Below are 15,349 nucleotides of genomic sequence, written 5' to 3'. Positions count from 1 at the left end.
ATGCAATATAGCTCTAATGTATATTGAGAGATGTATTATCTACATCTAAAAGTAACTTGTTAATACAAGTCTGCAATTGTATTGGATATATGCAACTATGCAATTTACCTAAATCGTCAAGTCATGCAAGATAGTAGGACGGCCTCCCTCTGGTCAAGAACGAAACTGTGTGCTGTAGTTTATCATATCATAATGATGGAATTATTGTCAAGATAGTGTAAATCATGACTCGTGAACACCAAATGTACATTTGTATCATGATGTGAACTCTTCTAATGAACTCCAAAATAATCAAGGAAAATGACTTTCAGATATTTCATGTCAGAGATTGGTTTCTGACATCATAAGAGCGTGTATTTTCAGCGCCCAGGTTATTGTTGTGATTGTAAAGACTCTTTCGTGACACCGGAGAATACATTAATTCGATTGGTCGACTCTGGTGACTATTTATTTCTATTGGTGGAAAGAAATGTATCCACAATTTAAGTTTCGAAGCATTTGAAGCATTACCCCGTTCTTTGGGGTTATTTAATGTATTGCAATGTAGAACATTGGTAGTACAGTTGGTTCATAGTCCATAAGGTTGAATTAGAAAGACATAATATACATGTATGACTTTTGTCAGTCAACCAAACCTCCACCAATCGTAAGAAGAGATCGGGCGGGTTGCTAGGAAGGTTATGTTAATATGCAATGCAGCCGCCTCTGCAGCTACCATTCTGAGGTAAGAACAACTTCATCGTTTTCACTAAATGGTAAAGAATTGGCGATTGCCTCGCCATCGGTCTAACAGTTACATTTCCCATCCGTAATTTTTGTATTGGCGAACGAAATATCCACGATGGTTCGGCGCATTAGTGACCCGAGAAGAATAAATATTTAGTCGCAGGGGCCTTGTAAGTGTGGACGTTGTTAGTCCCACCCAAAATGGAGCCTGCATGGTTCTTCCTTGTTCCCAAGCAGACCGAGGCTGGGCTCAACTAGGATGGGGGGGACGGGTGGGTCTCGACTAAATAGTCTCGCCTTTGCTTCTTTAACGGCGTTTTTGTGTAAATTGCTGAAGTCCACCCATGCCGCGAACCAGAATAGTAACATTTATCACCAAGATTGGCCTTTCGTTCGCGCATATACGGCTATAACGCTGATGTCGCCGTGCCATAATTTGCCCGGGTTTCTACAGCGCTGGTTTTTGTGGTATGGTCCGGTTGGGACTGCGAACCTGTGGGGTTAAAATAGGGGGGAATTAAATGCATTATTGGTTAAACGAACTGCTATACCTTCATCAGCTGACTCACTCGCAACATTTCATTGTGTCTGATATACGGGCATACAGCAACATTTTGGCTCTGTTTGCCTACTCGTTCACAGCCAAACATTGGCTATGAGTTTCGCTTACCCCTACTGCAGTGCTCCTTTGACCATTCTGTGTATGAAGTTGCATGCAATTTGCCAACAAAGTGCATGGTTTCTGGAGACGCCAAATTCACATCGGCACCTACGTTTAAGGCTGTCAGAATCCCCAGGTTTTCCCAACCTAGTCCCGTTTCTTTATTGATCAACACAGCGCTCCATGCTAAACAAATTACCCTCAGTTGAAAATATCGCCGCAGCTTTCATAAGCAATCCTGTTTGCATATCTTACGGTGCTTGCCAAACATGTTCAAAATAATGAATAAACATATTTCACATATATGTGGTCTATATGTAGAGCATATGTAAGTAAGATCCCAATACATGTGTAGTCCATTGTCTTATCACACTGATTATGATCTGAGGCATATTTCCCAATATTGTATGATCACTACTACCATTAAACCGTCTCATCTGTCGACATCCCTCTTCCAGGAGTGGCTCGATAGGTCAAGAGGTGCCAGGTAGGGGCACCACGCTGCCATGGAAACAAAGCAAGAACCCTCAGCCGCGTGGAGCCAGGCCGGAGACGGGGACACGGGAAATGCAACCCAGGTGAGCTGTGGGTGATGACCCCCTCAATTAATTTAAATTCTAATTAAATATATTTTTCAGTTATGAACTTCCTTCTTCATTCTTCCTCTGCATGGTCCGGGGTTACGGGTCATGAAGACATTTTATAGAGGGACATCAGACAAGTGCATATTAAAAGCAGTCTAAAAGATCCAGTGCATGGGTTCACCTTATGTCTGTAAAGGGTCCACAGAATGTACACGCTACAACGTGCTGATGCAGGCTAAAACTGTCAAAAAAGAAAAGAAAAAGAAGCAAAAATAACAATGATGAGTGGGGTGCGAGCTGACTGTGTGTGTGTGTGTGTGTGTGTGTGTGTGTGTGTGTGTGTGTGTGTGTGTGTGTGTGTGTGTGTGTGTGTGTGTGTGTGTGTGTGTGTGTGTGTGTGTGTGTGTGTGTGTGCGCGCCCCCTGGTTGCAGGTGCACTTTGAGGGTGGGGCGGTGGCCCAGATCGTGTACAGCGGGGAGCAGCAGGACCGCGGCCAGGAGCAGGTGGTCTACACTGCAGACGGAGGGTCTTACACCTCTGTGGAGTCTGCAGAACACACCCTGGTGTACATACACCCTGCAGACGGATCCCAGGTACGGTGACGTGTAGACCCGCGCGCACTGTCACTCGCTCGCTCACTCACTCACTCACTCACTCACTCACTCACTCACTCACTCACTCACTCACTCACTCACTCACTCACTCACTCGCTCACTCGCGGATCCCAGGTACAGTAAGACACACGCAAACGCACACATGATGACTAAAACGTTCTTGATATGATCACACATCTGCTTAAGGCCCAATCCCATTTCTACCCCTTACCCCTTCCCCTTACCCCTTCAAAACAAGGGGGAGGGGGAAGAGGAAGGGGTAAGGGGTAGAAAGGGGATTGGGCCTAAAACTCTTCTTCTTATTCCAGTTTGCAGATCAACCTCAGGTAGCCTACATCCAACAGGATGGAACCACTCAACAGGTAGGGGTCCCGGAATTGAGCCCTGCGGTGCACCTAAAGCCCGCTGTTTGACGTAGAAGTGTAATTGAACCCTTTTAAAGACCGAGCTGACGACCCGTACTGTTCCCCGGCAGGTCACGGTTCTGCTGCCCAGCGGACAGAACATGAACGCTGCAAACCTGCACGTCCTCAGCAACGTAGCGGAAGACCCACAAGCCCTCCTGGAGCCCGTTTCCCAGGTAACGGCGGACCCCTTGGTTCATCACGTGGTGCACTAGCCTCAAGATGTGTGAATGTTAATCCGGTTATTTACTGATCCATTCATACATTCATCTAAAAATAAAAAGGATGGGTCAAGAAGCATACCAGGGCATTGATATCTCAATTCTCAACGATACTATGTAAAATGAAACGTTAAACAGACTTTAATTTTTCTAGGCAGGCTCACATTGCACGAACTTCTTCTTGAATTCGACACTTTCTCGATTTTTTGTTTAGAAACTTGAAAAAAAAAATAACGGAAAAATACGTAAAACAAAACAACCTTTTTTTAAACCTCTTGTCAATAAAGTTGAAAACAAATTGAATATGTCCTGGGTCCCAGGAGCAGATGTCCAACTCCCTGTCCTCCATGACGGACATGGCGGAGGCCCCCCCCAGTCCCCTGGGGGCCACGGACTCCACTGAGGACTCTGATGAAGAAGAGGACGAAGACGAAGACTCGGACTTGGACGACTGGGAGCCCCGCCTGCCCCTCCCCTTCACCCCCCACAGCCTGTGTACGTCACCGCCTCGACCTCCGAGCGCGCTCGGGGCTCGCGTCGCCTCATTGGTTCCTTTCGTGCCCGTTGTCAAGTTGTCGGTTTAGATGTTGGAGCGTTTTGCTACAACCCTCATGAGTGTGACCGTTTTAATCTGAGTTTAAATTTTAACTTAGCTCAACCGGGTCGGTTGCATAAGTTGGTTGAATATTATTAGTAAAAGAAGTACCGGTACAATATTGACAAAGTGCTCTGTCGCCGTCAAACGATTTACACTATCTTGACAATAATTCCATCATTATGATATGATAAAACAAGAGATGAGATGAGGGTTAGGATTACAATGTAACCTAAATTAACCACAGCAGCCGTAAAGTCAAACCTAATGTTTAGGACGGTTGTATTTATAGAAAGTCATTATCACTTCTGTCGACTCAGAATCCCCCCATCCACACCTAGTCTCTCCCTTTCTCTCACTCACTCCCTCACTTTCACTCTTCCTCTCTCCCTCAGGGTGCGAGGAGTGCAGCTGCGCCCACCCATCCGCGTGTCCGAAGCACGGGGCCCTCCACCCGCTCCCCAACCGCCCGGTCGTGTCCAAGGCCCGGGCCAGCCTGCCCCTGCTGCTCTACATGGACCGCTTCATGGGCGGGGTGTTCTCCAAGCGACGCATCCCCAAGCGCACTCAGTTTGGCCCCCTGGAGGGGCCCCTGGTGCCCGAGAGCCAGCTACAAGACCACAACATTCACCTCAAGGTGTGCGGGCGTGGAGCTGCTTAGCTGTGGTTCAAACTAGCCGTGCTAGCTCGGTCAACGATGTGAACCTCTGCGCTGTGTGTCCGCAGCTCTGCATGCTGGACTCGGACAAGGACGGGGAGAAGACGGACGAATCGTGGGTGGACCTGTCCGACGAGGACAGCTGTAATTGGATGATGTTCGTAAGGCCCGCCCAGAATCACCTGGAGCAGAACCTGGTGGCCTATCAGTATGGCTCTGAGATATTCTACACCACCATCAAGAACATCCAGCCCAAACAGGAGCTCAAGGTAGGGCTGCTCGACTGTGGGACATGTCCTAATCACGATTATTTTGGTCAATATTGAAGTTACGATTATTCAAACAAATTATATTAGTTTGAAAACATGATGCATTTAATTCAGTAACTGAAAACTTTGAAACTGAGAACTTTAAATGATCCCTTAAAAAACAGACACATTAAAAATTTCAAATAGACTAAAAGATTAAAGCATGGAGGAAAAAAGAACTCGCAAACAAAATTAGATTTATTCTACATCCCTAGCTCAAGTGGGCTCTGCACTCCTGGCAGTTGTACCTCTGGGTGTGGTTGACTGATGACAGGTGATAACTCAAACCCGGGGGTCATTGCAGGTGTGGTACGCCGCGTCGTACGCCCAGTTCGTCAACCAGAAGATCCACACCGTGACGGAGGAGGAGAGGAAGGGTGAGGAGGCTGATGGCTTTATTTACCAAAAAAAAAAGTTTGTGTTTATTTGTGTGTGTGTGTGTGAGAATTAGCTATTATTTAAATAGATTTCCTTACTTTTTGAATGTAATGTAAATGACCCAGTGTTTCCCAAAACACTGTACGGGTGATTGGTAGCACCGTGTGCTTCGACTTGATTGGCTAGCAATGTATTTATATATATATATATATATTTTTATTATTATGCAATAACAAAGTACAAAACTCTCATAGGGAAAGAAAACATACTTCCATCAAGTACAAAAAAGAAAGATAAATAATGCATCGGTAATACTGTTCAAAACAATAGTCGTGCCATAAAGCTTTTTGAATGTAATTGAAACGGCGGCATCAGGTGGTTCTATATATTATTGTGAACCCCCCAATCAAGTCAAAGCACACGGTGCTACCAATCACCCGGTGCCAACTCCATAAAGTGACGTAAATTCAATCCAGCATAACCGATGAGAGAGCGACCTCCTTAAGTGTCGTGTCCTCACTTCCTGTCATGTCACCCCCCCCCCCCCAGTGTTGCGGGAACAGGAGAAGAATTGGCCGTGCTATGAGTGCAACCGGCGCTTCGTCAGCTCGGAGCAGCTGCAGCAGCACCTGAACATGCACGACGAGAAGCTGACCTCCGTCACCAGGTAACCTGTGGCTGCACTCTCCTTTGAGGTTCTCCACAGAGCACTGCCTTCACCAGCCTGTGGATGCTTGTTTCATCAGCGGAAAATACAGAAAAAAAACGACAACTGCAAAGCAGTTGAGTGTTTTAGGGACTGGCGCACACTCTGTGTGTTTTTGTAGTTAGTGTGGTTGCTACTGCAAGCACATCTACTGCTTTTCAAAAGTTTTCTTTATTTCGTTTGCCTGTTTTTTGTGCAGTTAACTGGTCCTGCATACTCTGAAAACGTTCAAAACGTCTAGCTCTTTAACGACATGATTGCTATCTCTGCATTTTTCAACTCTTTCAACTTTTTAAACTATTATGCTTTTTCAGCTTTTCTTTTTGCAATATAAGTTAATGGTTGGACGGCCGACCGCCCATTAGCTGTCAACTGCTAACGCATATTAACTGTGACGTTAGCGCTGACGTCTAGCATTTTAGCATCCACACTCTCGCAGTTTGTTTGGATGAAACAATTCGAGTTTAGGTTTCCTCTTCTATGTAGTTGATACATGTGTGTAGCTGTTGTTGCTCCAGAGAGAAGATGCTGCCGTTGGCTATATTTCCTAGGTGATAATAACAAGGTTACTATCTTTATTATAAAATGACCTCACCTTGACGTGACATGTCAGTCGTTGACATCAGAGCTGATATGATACCAACCTAGTAGACTAAAGGCCTGCGCTCCTGCTCGCTTCAGATCCAGAGGTCGAGGGCGCGGTCGCGGCAGGAAGAGGTTCGGCACGGGTAGACGACCTGGTCGCCCTCCCAAATTCGTCCGCCTGGAACTGGACCCCCTGGTGGAGACATCGGTAAGGGAGAGAGAGAGAGACACCCGGTAGGGCGCGGGTTGCTTCGGACTGCTCATGTATGACGTACGTCCTATGTCTACCATCATAGGAAAATGAAATTAAACGGATGATTAAATACTGATGATAACATCATTGTTATCTTCTGCAGCAGGAGATGATGGGTTTGAGCGGCAAGCCTTCGCTGGAGGACGGGATGGGCGGGATGGACGGGGGCGAGAATGGCCTCAAGGTGGTGGAGCTCGAGACGGAGGTGGAGACGGGTTCAGAGACCCCGGACCACCTGGCGCTCTCCGCCGAGGAGCCCGGGGCGGCAGCGGCGGCGGACCCCCCCGGCCCGCCCGCCAGCCCGGACGTCCCCCCGGTCGTGGAGGAGAAGGAGGACCCGTCGCAGGGGGAGGGCGCCGGGGAGGGCGCCGGGGCGGCCGACCCCCACCTGACCTCTCAGGACTTGCGCCGCGCCAAGCGAATACGGGTGAGCCTGCAGCAGCTGTGGCTGGGTGTTCTGCAGCCAAACGGTTCGACTGCGTTCAGCCCGAAAGGCACCAGATGCCACCCCAACATTAAAGGGGACACATTATACCATCGGGTGTGAGAGTGTGATGAGCTGTTACAAGCCGTTTTAAAGATCTGCCTCTTCTGACATCACAAGTGGACGTGTCCACCTAGATGTATGACGGATAGATGAGCATCGTTTGCTACAGTCCACTGGGTAATCACACTCACAACCCGGTTGTATTATATGTCACATTTAACATTGACTCATGTAGCAGACACAATGCCAAAGCGACGTCAATACTAGGCTCAGAACAATCAAAGCAAGTCGACATTCATGACAGTTCTCACTCTCGACAGAGATTAACACACACACACACGACTGGGCGTCATAGAATAAGGGAATGCAAAGCAACCCTGAACAGATCGGACATCCTTTCGTAGTTCTCACTGTCGATAACATCATCACCCACGACGGGATCATCGAGACGGTACAACACTGCTACCCAAGACCTGCTTTTGTTTTTGTGGATTTGTGCTAGCCTCGCTGTGCTTTACCAACGGTGTGTGTGTGTGTGTGTCTCTCTCTCATTGTGCGGCTGAAAGATTGACGTGCAGGTAGGTTGGCGGTGCTGTAGGAGGGAGTCGGGGTCAGAAGCTTGACGTTCTCGTCATTTCCTGTTCCTGTTCCTGTTTCCTGTTCTCGTCCTTTAAGCCACCTCCTGCTCCTCCTCCTCCTTCATAAGACATCCCCCCCTTCCTCTGTTTATTTGTGCGTCTGTCTGTCTGTGTGTCTCCTATGCTCCCATGTCCTAGCCTACTAGATACAGTCCACGTGCCACCTTCTGAATCGACCTCGTCTTTAATCACCCACACTTTCCCTAAATGTCTCCCTTTTTTTCTTTCTTTCACCCTCATCCCCCCCCCCGCGGCCCCTCCACCCTACCCAGAATGCAGCGCTGCAGCACCTCTTCATCCGGAAGAGCTTCCGGCCCTACAAGTGCACGCACTGCGGCAAGGCCTTCCGGGACAAGGACACGCTGGAGCAGCACCTGCGGGTGCACGGCCGCGACGCCTACGCCTGCCACCTGTGCAACAAGAGCTTCCCGACGGACGCGGCGTTTGAGATCCACCTGGCGCTGCACATGGACAACCGCTCGTACACCTGCCTGCTGTGCCCCGACTCCTTCGACAAGCTGGACCACCTGAAGGAGCACGTGGGCGTGCACGCCGGACCCGACGGCTGCTTCATCTGCCCCTCCTGCAAGAAGTGCTTCAGCGACTTCATCCAGGTATGGGGGAACCTGGCGGAGTGGATGTAGTCGAGTTGAAAGTATTTTTTTATTTTATTTATTTATTTATATGAGTATATTTGTTCGATTTTTTTATAGAAATGGATCAGCTGGATACATTTCTGTAATTTATTTTCGATGTTAACATTTTCTATTTGAGAGTTTTGTGTATTTTTTTAAGGGGAAATGGGTTCTTGGTGACAAAGTGGTTTTTTTTGCAAAGAGAGAACTGCTGAATAATTGCATCACTTTTTCGAACTCAAAAATAATCATTTGAATAATCTTGGTTTCAAAGTCAACCAAAATAATCGGGATTATGATTTTTTTTTCCATTATCGAGCAGCACTACTTCTACCTCCTCACACACGTTGTTTTAACTCCGATACACATTTGCTCATAATGCTAAAAATCCTTAACATGATCCAGACCTTTTAATGAGACCATTCCAAAATAAATTATCATCAAATAGATATCTACAGCTTCTCATTTAGCAATCTCCTCTTCAGTTTGAATATGAATGAAAGGCGATAAACTCAACCTAAGTTAAATTGTGGCGTTCTAAATTTGCGTTAGCAGTTCTGTGGTGAGCACGACTTTCAAAACGACCCTGTTTGTGTGTCTTCACAGTGTTTGTTTAACATGGACGCGTCACTCTTCCGTCCGCTAGGTGAAGAAACACATTCGCTGCTTCCACTCAGAGAAGATCTTCCAGTGTCCCGACTGCGACAAGGCCTTCTGTCGGCCGGACAAGCTACGCCTGCACATGCTGAGACACTCGGACCGCAAGGACTTCCTCTGCTCCTCCTGTGGTAAACAGTTCAAGGTGAGGGGATGTAGAGTGTGTGTGTGTGTGTGTGTGTGTGTGTGTGTGTGTGTGTGTGTGTGTGTGTGTGTGTGTGTGTGTGTGTGTGTGTGTGTGTGTGTGTGTGTGTGTGTGTGTGTGTGTGTGTGTGTGTGTGTGTGTGTTCTGGCCCTCCTCTGTCACTTGATTCTTGCCGCATTTTTATAATTGTTGCACTTTAGATCAAGGTATATCCATGAATCAATCAATTCATGGAATTCATATTGCGTTTTGCAAGACAACCGAAAGAATCACAGAGTGTGTCTTTGTCCTTATGTACAACTTTAAAAAAAAAAAAAAAAAAAAAGGTTTGATAGATCTTGACACTATTGCTTATTTAATTTCCAGAAATTTGCAGTATTTTGTATGTTGTTATTTTGTCACTTTTTGTCTTTGTCTCTTTAAACAAAGAGAAGCTTTAGCTCACTTGTGGTCGTACTGTTATTTGTTTGTCTTGTTTGCATGGTTGGGGATGCCTGGAGTTTGAGCATTTAATGGCTATTAACGACAAACTCAACTTTAATCTTGAACCTCCTGCCTGCTTTACGCTGTCCTCCTCCTCCTCCTCCTCTTCCTCCTCCTCCTCCTCCTCCTCCTCCTCCTCTGTGCGCCTCCCTCCAGAGGAAGGACAAGCTGCGGGAGCACATGCAGAGGATGCACAACCCCGACCGGGAGGCCAAGAAGGCGGACCGTGTGCACCGGTCCAAGGCCCTGAAGCTGAAGGTGCCCACGGCCGACCTGGACAGCTTCATGTTCAAGTGCCGCGTCTGCATGATGGGCTTCCGCCGGCGGGGGATGCTGGTGAGACCCTGATGACGCGCTTGAACGCACGTCGAGCGCTCGGCAGTTTGCAATTTTGCAGCTGGCGGCCATCTTGGGTTAAGCGATGTTACCTGGGAATAGCCTTTAGGCTCTGCAGGAGAGAGTCGGTTTACAGGTTCACATGCACCCATTGTGCATACAAATGAGATCCCAAAGCCTGCATTCGATTTATCCACTGAAAAATGCAATTTATTCAATTTCAGCTAACTGAGTCTCAACAGATTAACAATACGCCACGGTTCTTTGAATCAGCCCTAGTGAGCAGACAGTCATAAAAAGGTTGATTTCAGTTTTTCCCGTTGAACCTCCGTTCCAACGACGTGTCTGTGTTTGCCTTGGGGCGTGCAGGTGAACCACCTGTCAAAGAGACACCCGGAGATGAGTATCGACGACGTTCCGGAGCTCACCCTGCCAATCATCAAGCCCAACAGGGACTACTTCTGCCAGTACTGCGACAAGGTGCGTCAGTCTCCTCGCTCTATCCTCTGCAATGACAGCATCGTGCCATCTCTCTTTCCACACTACGTGTTGTCTATTCTCCACGACGCCCGTCCCCTTAAACACCGCCTATCTTACACTCGATTGCTTGATGAGCTGCAGTCAGTTTAGTATTCAGAAAACGGATATATCTTTCTTTTTATATTTGCCAGGCAGAAGTACTTTGATTGTGCCAACGTTTTGTAGCCGCCGGTGTCAATTAGCTTGCCTCACAAATTACAAAAGAACCTGAATCCACGGATACAACCTACTTTCACACGTCATGCTTCTACTTTCTGTCGTGGTTTCGATTTGATGCATCACGTTCTAATAAACGAAGCTAAATCCTGAGTCCCTACAGCGAAGCCAACCCAGCCTTTGCGACACCATGGTCTCCCCCGTATCTCCGCAGGTGTACAAGAGCGCCAGCAAGAGGAAGGCCCACATCCTGAAGAACCACCCCGGCTCCGAGCTTCCGCCCAGCATCAGGAAGCTGCGGCCGGCGGGCCCGGGAGAGCCCGACCCCATGCTCAGCACCCACACCCAGCTGACCGGCACCATCGCCTCGGCCCCCGTCTGCTGCCCGCACTGCGCCAAGCAGTACAGCAGCAAGGTGAGCATTTAGTGGTCGCCCCCCCTCGGCCTGAACAGAGTCAGTCCGGTTCGGTCCAGTTCTTGGTTGGTACCAGGCAGCGGGCTGGAATGTTCTGGAACTCTGTGTTGGGAACTCTTTAACTGACGTACGGTAAAAGTAAACGCTAGGATCATAGTGTTCACACGAAAATGATTCTTGGTGCCTTTCAAACGTATTGATTTATTTTGATCATACAATGTTTCCCTTTTTTAGGTAATCCAGGATAAAATCATTGTAGATCTATTTTTTGATTGCACAGAGTACTGCGAAATTAGGTAGCAATCCTAACGAAGCATTGACACTCAATCAAACACACAGAAAAAAGTGTTCAGACTAGAATTACGTCTTTGCTGTAACTTTTAAAACGATAACATACGAAACTGTTAAATAAAACGATCGCAGCCAAGATTGCAGCTTAAATATCCCGCTCAGCCTGTGTGATTGTGTGCTCTGCTCTCAGACCAAGATGGTGCAGCACATCCGGAAGAAACACCCAGAGTTCGGCCAGATGACCCTCCAGACCCCCATGCCGGCCGCCGCCGTCATCAGCAGCCCCCCCGCCGTCATCAACACCGACGGGACCACCGCGGAGTCTGTGGCGGTGAGGGGCCTAAAGCTGTCGATTAGAGCAAAGCCGGTTTCTCTTTCCTTACACCCCCTGCAGAGACGTGGTACCTCCCCAAACACCCAGAGATGAGCTTAGGCACAGCTTGGCCACAATCTACAAAATAACATTTCTTGCCTAAGAAGTCGTTTTGTGAAAGGTTTTAAAGCCAAAAATAGGCCTAAATTTAATAATCAAATGAATACAATTATATCGGACCTGTTTAATACCGTAGGGCCCCATCATCAGAAGGGGAGTCTGTTTTAATTACTCTAAAGGATGAGCTTATATCGCCCTCACTCAGGGAAGATTCAGGTTTTCTTATTTATAAATTCTCTCTGGGCAGACGACGGACCTGCTGACCCAGGCGATGACGGAGCTGTCCCAGACGCTGACCACAGACTACCGTACCGCCCAGGGGGACTACCAGAGGATCCAGTACATCCCTGTGGCCCAGGCCGGGGGCGCCCTGGCCCAGTCCCAGCACATCCAGCTCCAGGTGGTGCAGGTGGCGTCGGTGAGACACGGCGGGCCGAGTCAAGCGTTGGTCTGAATGGAAGTGGATGGAAGTGTAGCTACTAGTACCTGGGCTCCTGGAGAATGCACCGGAGGAGATGGAGAGAAACCAAAAAGAACATGATCTCGTTGTCTTCTTTGGCCGTGGCAGCCCTAGTGTGTAGGATTACTTACTGAGAGGTTATGCTTTATGATACCTTATTTAAAAATGATAATATGGCTAAATGGATTGAGTTTTTTAGGCTATGTTACTATGACTGTAACAGTTTGTAAATAAAAATCCCTAATGTTGTTTTTCTGTTATTTGGCCGAAAAAAAAAATGTTTTTGCTACAGGCTTCTTCACCGCACTCTCAGAACGCCACGGTGGATGTGAGCCAGCTTCACGAGCAGCACGGCTACAGCCAGCACTCCATTCAGGTTCAGCAGATCCAGGTCTCCGAGCCGACCGGCACCACCCAAAACACCAGCCAGGTAAACATCAGACCGGTGATCGCCAGCTATTGATTCGTTGACAACAAGCCAAACTCACCTTCTCTCTCTCTCTCTCTCTCTGTCTCTGTCTCTGTCTCTGTCTCTGTCTCTGTCTCCCTCCCTCCCTCCCTCCCTCCCTCTGTCAGGTGGCTGGCCAGCCTCTAAGTCCCGCCTCCTCCCAGCAGACGGGTCAGGAGATGAGTCCGAGTCAGCTGACCCCGATCACCTTGACCCAGAGCCACGCCCTCCAGAGCCCCGCCGCGCAGCAAGGCGCCGTGCAGCACGCATACATCCCCAGCAACTGGAACTACCGTGGTTACCGTGAGCACACCCCCAGTCTGCTGGGCTCAGTGTTTCTGTGAATGTTTATGTGTCCGTGTGTATACATGGCTGTTTATTTGCCTGTGTTTCATGGTTTACTTTATGCGCGTGTGTTTGTATTTGTGTGTTTCCGTGTGTATTTATGTGTGTTAACGCGTTAACACACATGTTTTCATGTGTTTCATGTGTCAACCTACGTATGCTTTTACGTGTGTTAGTGTATTGATTTTGTGTCGCTTTTTATTGTACTGTGTTTGTTACGCGTATTGATGTGTTTTGTGGCTGGTTCTCCTGCAGCCTCTGAGATCCAGATGATGGCTCTTCCTCACGCCCAGTACGTCATTGCTGAGGCCAGCACCGCGGGCGCCCCCGGCAACAGCAGCCAGGTTAAAACGGTGAGCCAGAGCATGTTTGGAAGATATATTGCAGGCGATTGGTGCCTTTATAGGCAAAGGTAGAAAGACAGGAAATTGGGAGGAAGCAGCACACAACAGCATTCAGGAATTTAACCTGGATCGCTGCAAGGAGTCAAACTGGACGAATGCATGGAAACATATAATCCTTGTACAACTCTGTTGAAGTCGATCTTCTCCTGGGCATCTTCGGTTATAATCTTTAAGAAACACAAACCTTTATATATATATATATACAGTATTATTGTAAATATATGACTGAAATGCATTACATCTGTGTGTGTTTCTCCAGACCCACTACGTGATCTCAGACGGCCAGTCGGACCTGGAGACCAAGCAGGTTTCCGGGTCTCAGACGCCCCCGCCGGAACAAGCAGACCAGCCAACCGAGCAACAGCAGCAGCAGCAGCAAGCCAATCAGCAGCCCACCACGCAGTACATCATCACCACCACAACCAATGGCAGCGGCACCAGCGAAGTTCACATCACCAAGCCCTGAGCCCACCTGTAGCGTAGCAGTTGTTGTTTTGGGGGCCAGTCACTTGAACTGATACTGCATGCAGCCTCTACGCACACACTCGATCACGCGCCACTGACACACACACACACACACACACACACACACACACACACACACACACACACACACACACACACACACACACACACACACACACACACACACACACACACACACACACACACACACACACACACACACACACACACACACTCAACGAACTCGACGCAAACACTGGTACCACACAGGTGCAACCACACAGACCTGGGGGTGTCTTTAAGGGTATGAAACCAATGACCAGTTTTATGTGTCAGTTACCTTTCCCAGAATCGTGATTTATTTGCAAGCTAGCGAAGCCTTTTCGTTAACCATTGATTTTGTTTTTATGGGACCTTTATTTTAAAAGGCAGTTGACAACAGACATAACCATGAACGATTTAATTAAGGAATTAGTTTAAAGTTTGACTCTGCCTCCTACACTACTGAGTACTGGAGAAAGTTGGAACAGCGTTACTCGCCCAATAACTAATTACTTTTTGGAAAATACATTTGATAATTTTTCCAAAATATGTGAAAAGGTGGGGAACGAAGTTGTGGCAATTTTTTTCTTTGGTCCATTTTCAAAGGTCATTTCAAAGATGGTAGCTGTTGTGAAGGAGACTACTAAATGGTTCCTTGGATCTTATGGTGTTGCCTGCCTTATTGCACAACCCCTTCGCACATATACAACAGAAAAACTGAAACTATAATGCTTTGAAGAGAGGAAAAGTAGGAGCAGAACAAGTAGAGTCAGGTACGTCATGCTCAACATGACTTGTCTCCAATACGGGTCTCGTGTAATTATTCAGACATTTTGTTTTGCAATCTTATTATATTTTCCACTTCTGTTTTTCCTCAGTTTCGGTTGAAATAGGACTAGTTTGTGAGTTTTGTTTTACTTTGTGTTGATGGAAATAACTGATCGTTTTTTTGTTTACATGCTGAATTGGTCTTTGGTTGTTTTCTTGTGTTTTTGAGTACATTTTTGCGATCTACAAGGCCAGAGATCATTTTGTTGTAAAAATGGCAGCAAATTAAAGTTCTACTCATCACTCCCATCCCACAAAGACATTGTCTGGTACAAAGTGACTGGAAAAAAGACTTTTCTGAAACCTTAAATTTTTGTTTAATGTTGAATATATGTTGAAAGAAATCGATGGGAAGACATAAACAGAGTTCTTAAGGATGGTTCAAATATAATGGATTTCCGCGGGTTTCATTAAAGATTTGATGACTTTCAAGTAATCAAAAACTAT

General features: G+C 47.3%; 1 protein-coding gene across 2 annotated transcripts; it reads left to right on the top strand.

The window, feature by feature from the left end:
• Positions 1-516: 516 nt before the first annotated feature.
• Positions 517-15,348, top strand: prdm10 (PR domain containing 10). 2 transcript variants are annotated; one of them, XM_060074731.1, is made up of 23 exons: positions 517-724; positions 1,846-1,965; positions 2,404-2,565; positions 2,895-2,948; positions 3,062-3,166; positions 3,538-3,706; positions 4,202-4,443; positions 4,533-4,733; positions 5,077-5,149; positions 5,700-5,817; positions 6,538-6,649; positions 6,798-7,121; positions 8,092-8,433; positions 9,101-9,256; positions 9,896-10,075; positions 10,445-10,555; positions 10,986-11,186; positions 11,668-11,808; positions 12,158-12,328; positions 12,663-12,800; positions 12,947-13,121; positions 13,419-13,516; positions 13,827-15,348. In XM_060074731.1, exons 2-23 carry the CDS (start codon positions 1,894-1,896, stop codon positions 14,031-14,033), a joined length of 3,552 nt encoding a protein of 1,183 aa, XP_059930714.1. In that variant the 5' UTR covers positions 517-724; positions 1,846-1,893; the 3' UTR covers positions 14,034-15,348. The 2 variants fall into 2 exon arrangements, with proteins under 2 accessions (XP_059930714.1, XP_059930713.1); XM_060074730.1 differs by having other exon boundaries at positions 518-724; positions 3,532-3,706.
• Position 15,349: the final 1 nt, after the last annotated feature.

This window comes from Gadus macrocephalus, chromosome 16 (genome assembly GCF_031168955.1).
Source record: "Gadus macrocephalus chromosome 16, ASM3116895v1".
Lineage (NCBI taxonomy): Eukaryota > Metazoa > Chordata > Actinopteri > Gadiformes > Gadidae > Gadus > Gadus macrocephalus.
Note: the sequence above shows the minus strand (reverse complement) of the source record. Positions and strands in the feature narration are given on the sequence as shown.

Excerpts from the sequence above, each read along its gene's own strand:
- prdm10 (XM_060074730.1), top strand. The coding sequence starts at position 1,894 with ATGGAAACAAAGCAAGAACCCTCAGCCGCGTGGAGCCAGGCCGGAGAC. Across the intron at positions 3,707-4,201 it reads CTTCACCCCCCACAGCCTGT|GGTGCGAGGAGTGCAGCTGC; the intron begins GTACGTCACCGC and ends TCTCTCCCTCAG. Across the intron at positions 4,734-5,076 it reads AGCCCAAACAGGAGCTCAAG|GTGTGGTACGCCGCGTCGTA; the intron begins GTAGGGCTGCTC and ends GGGTCATTGCAG.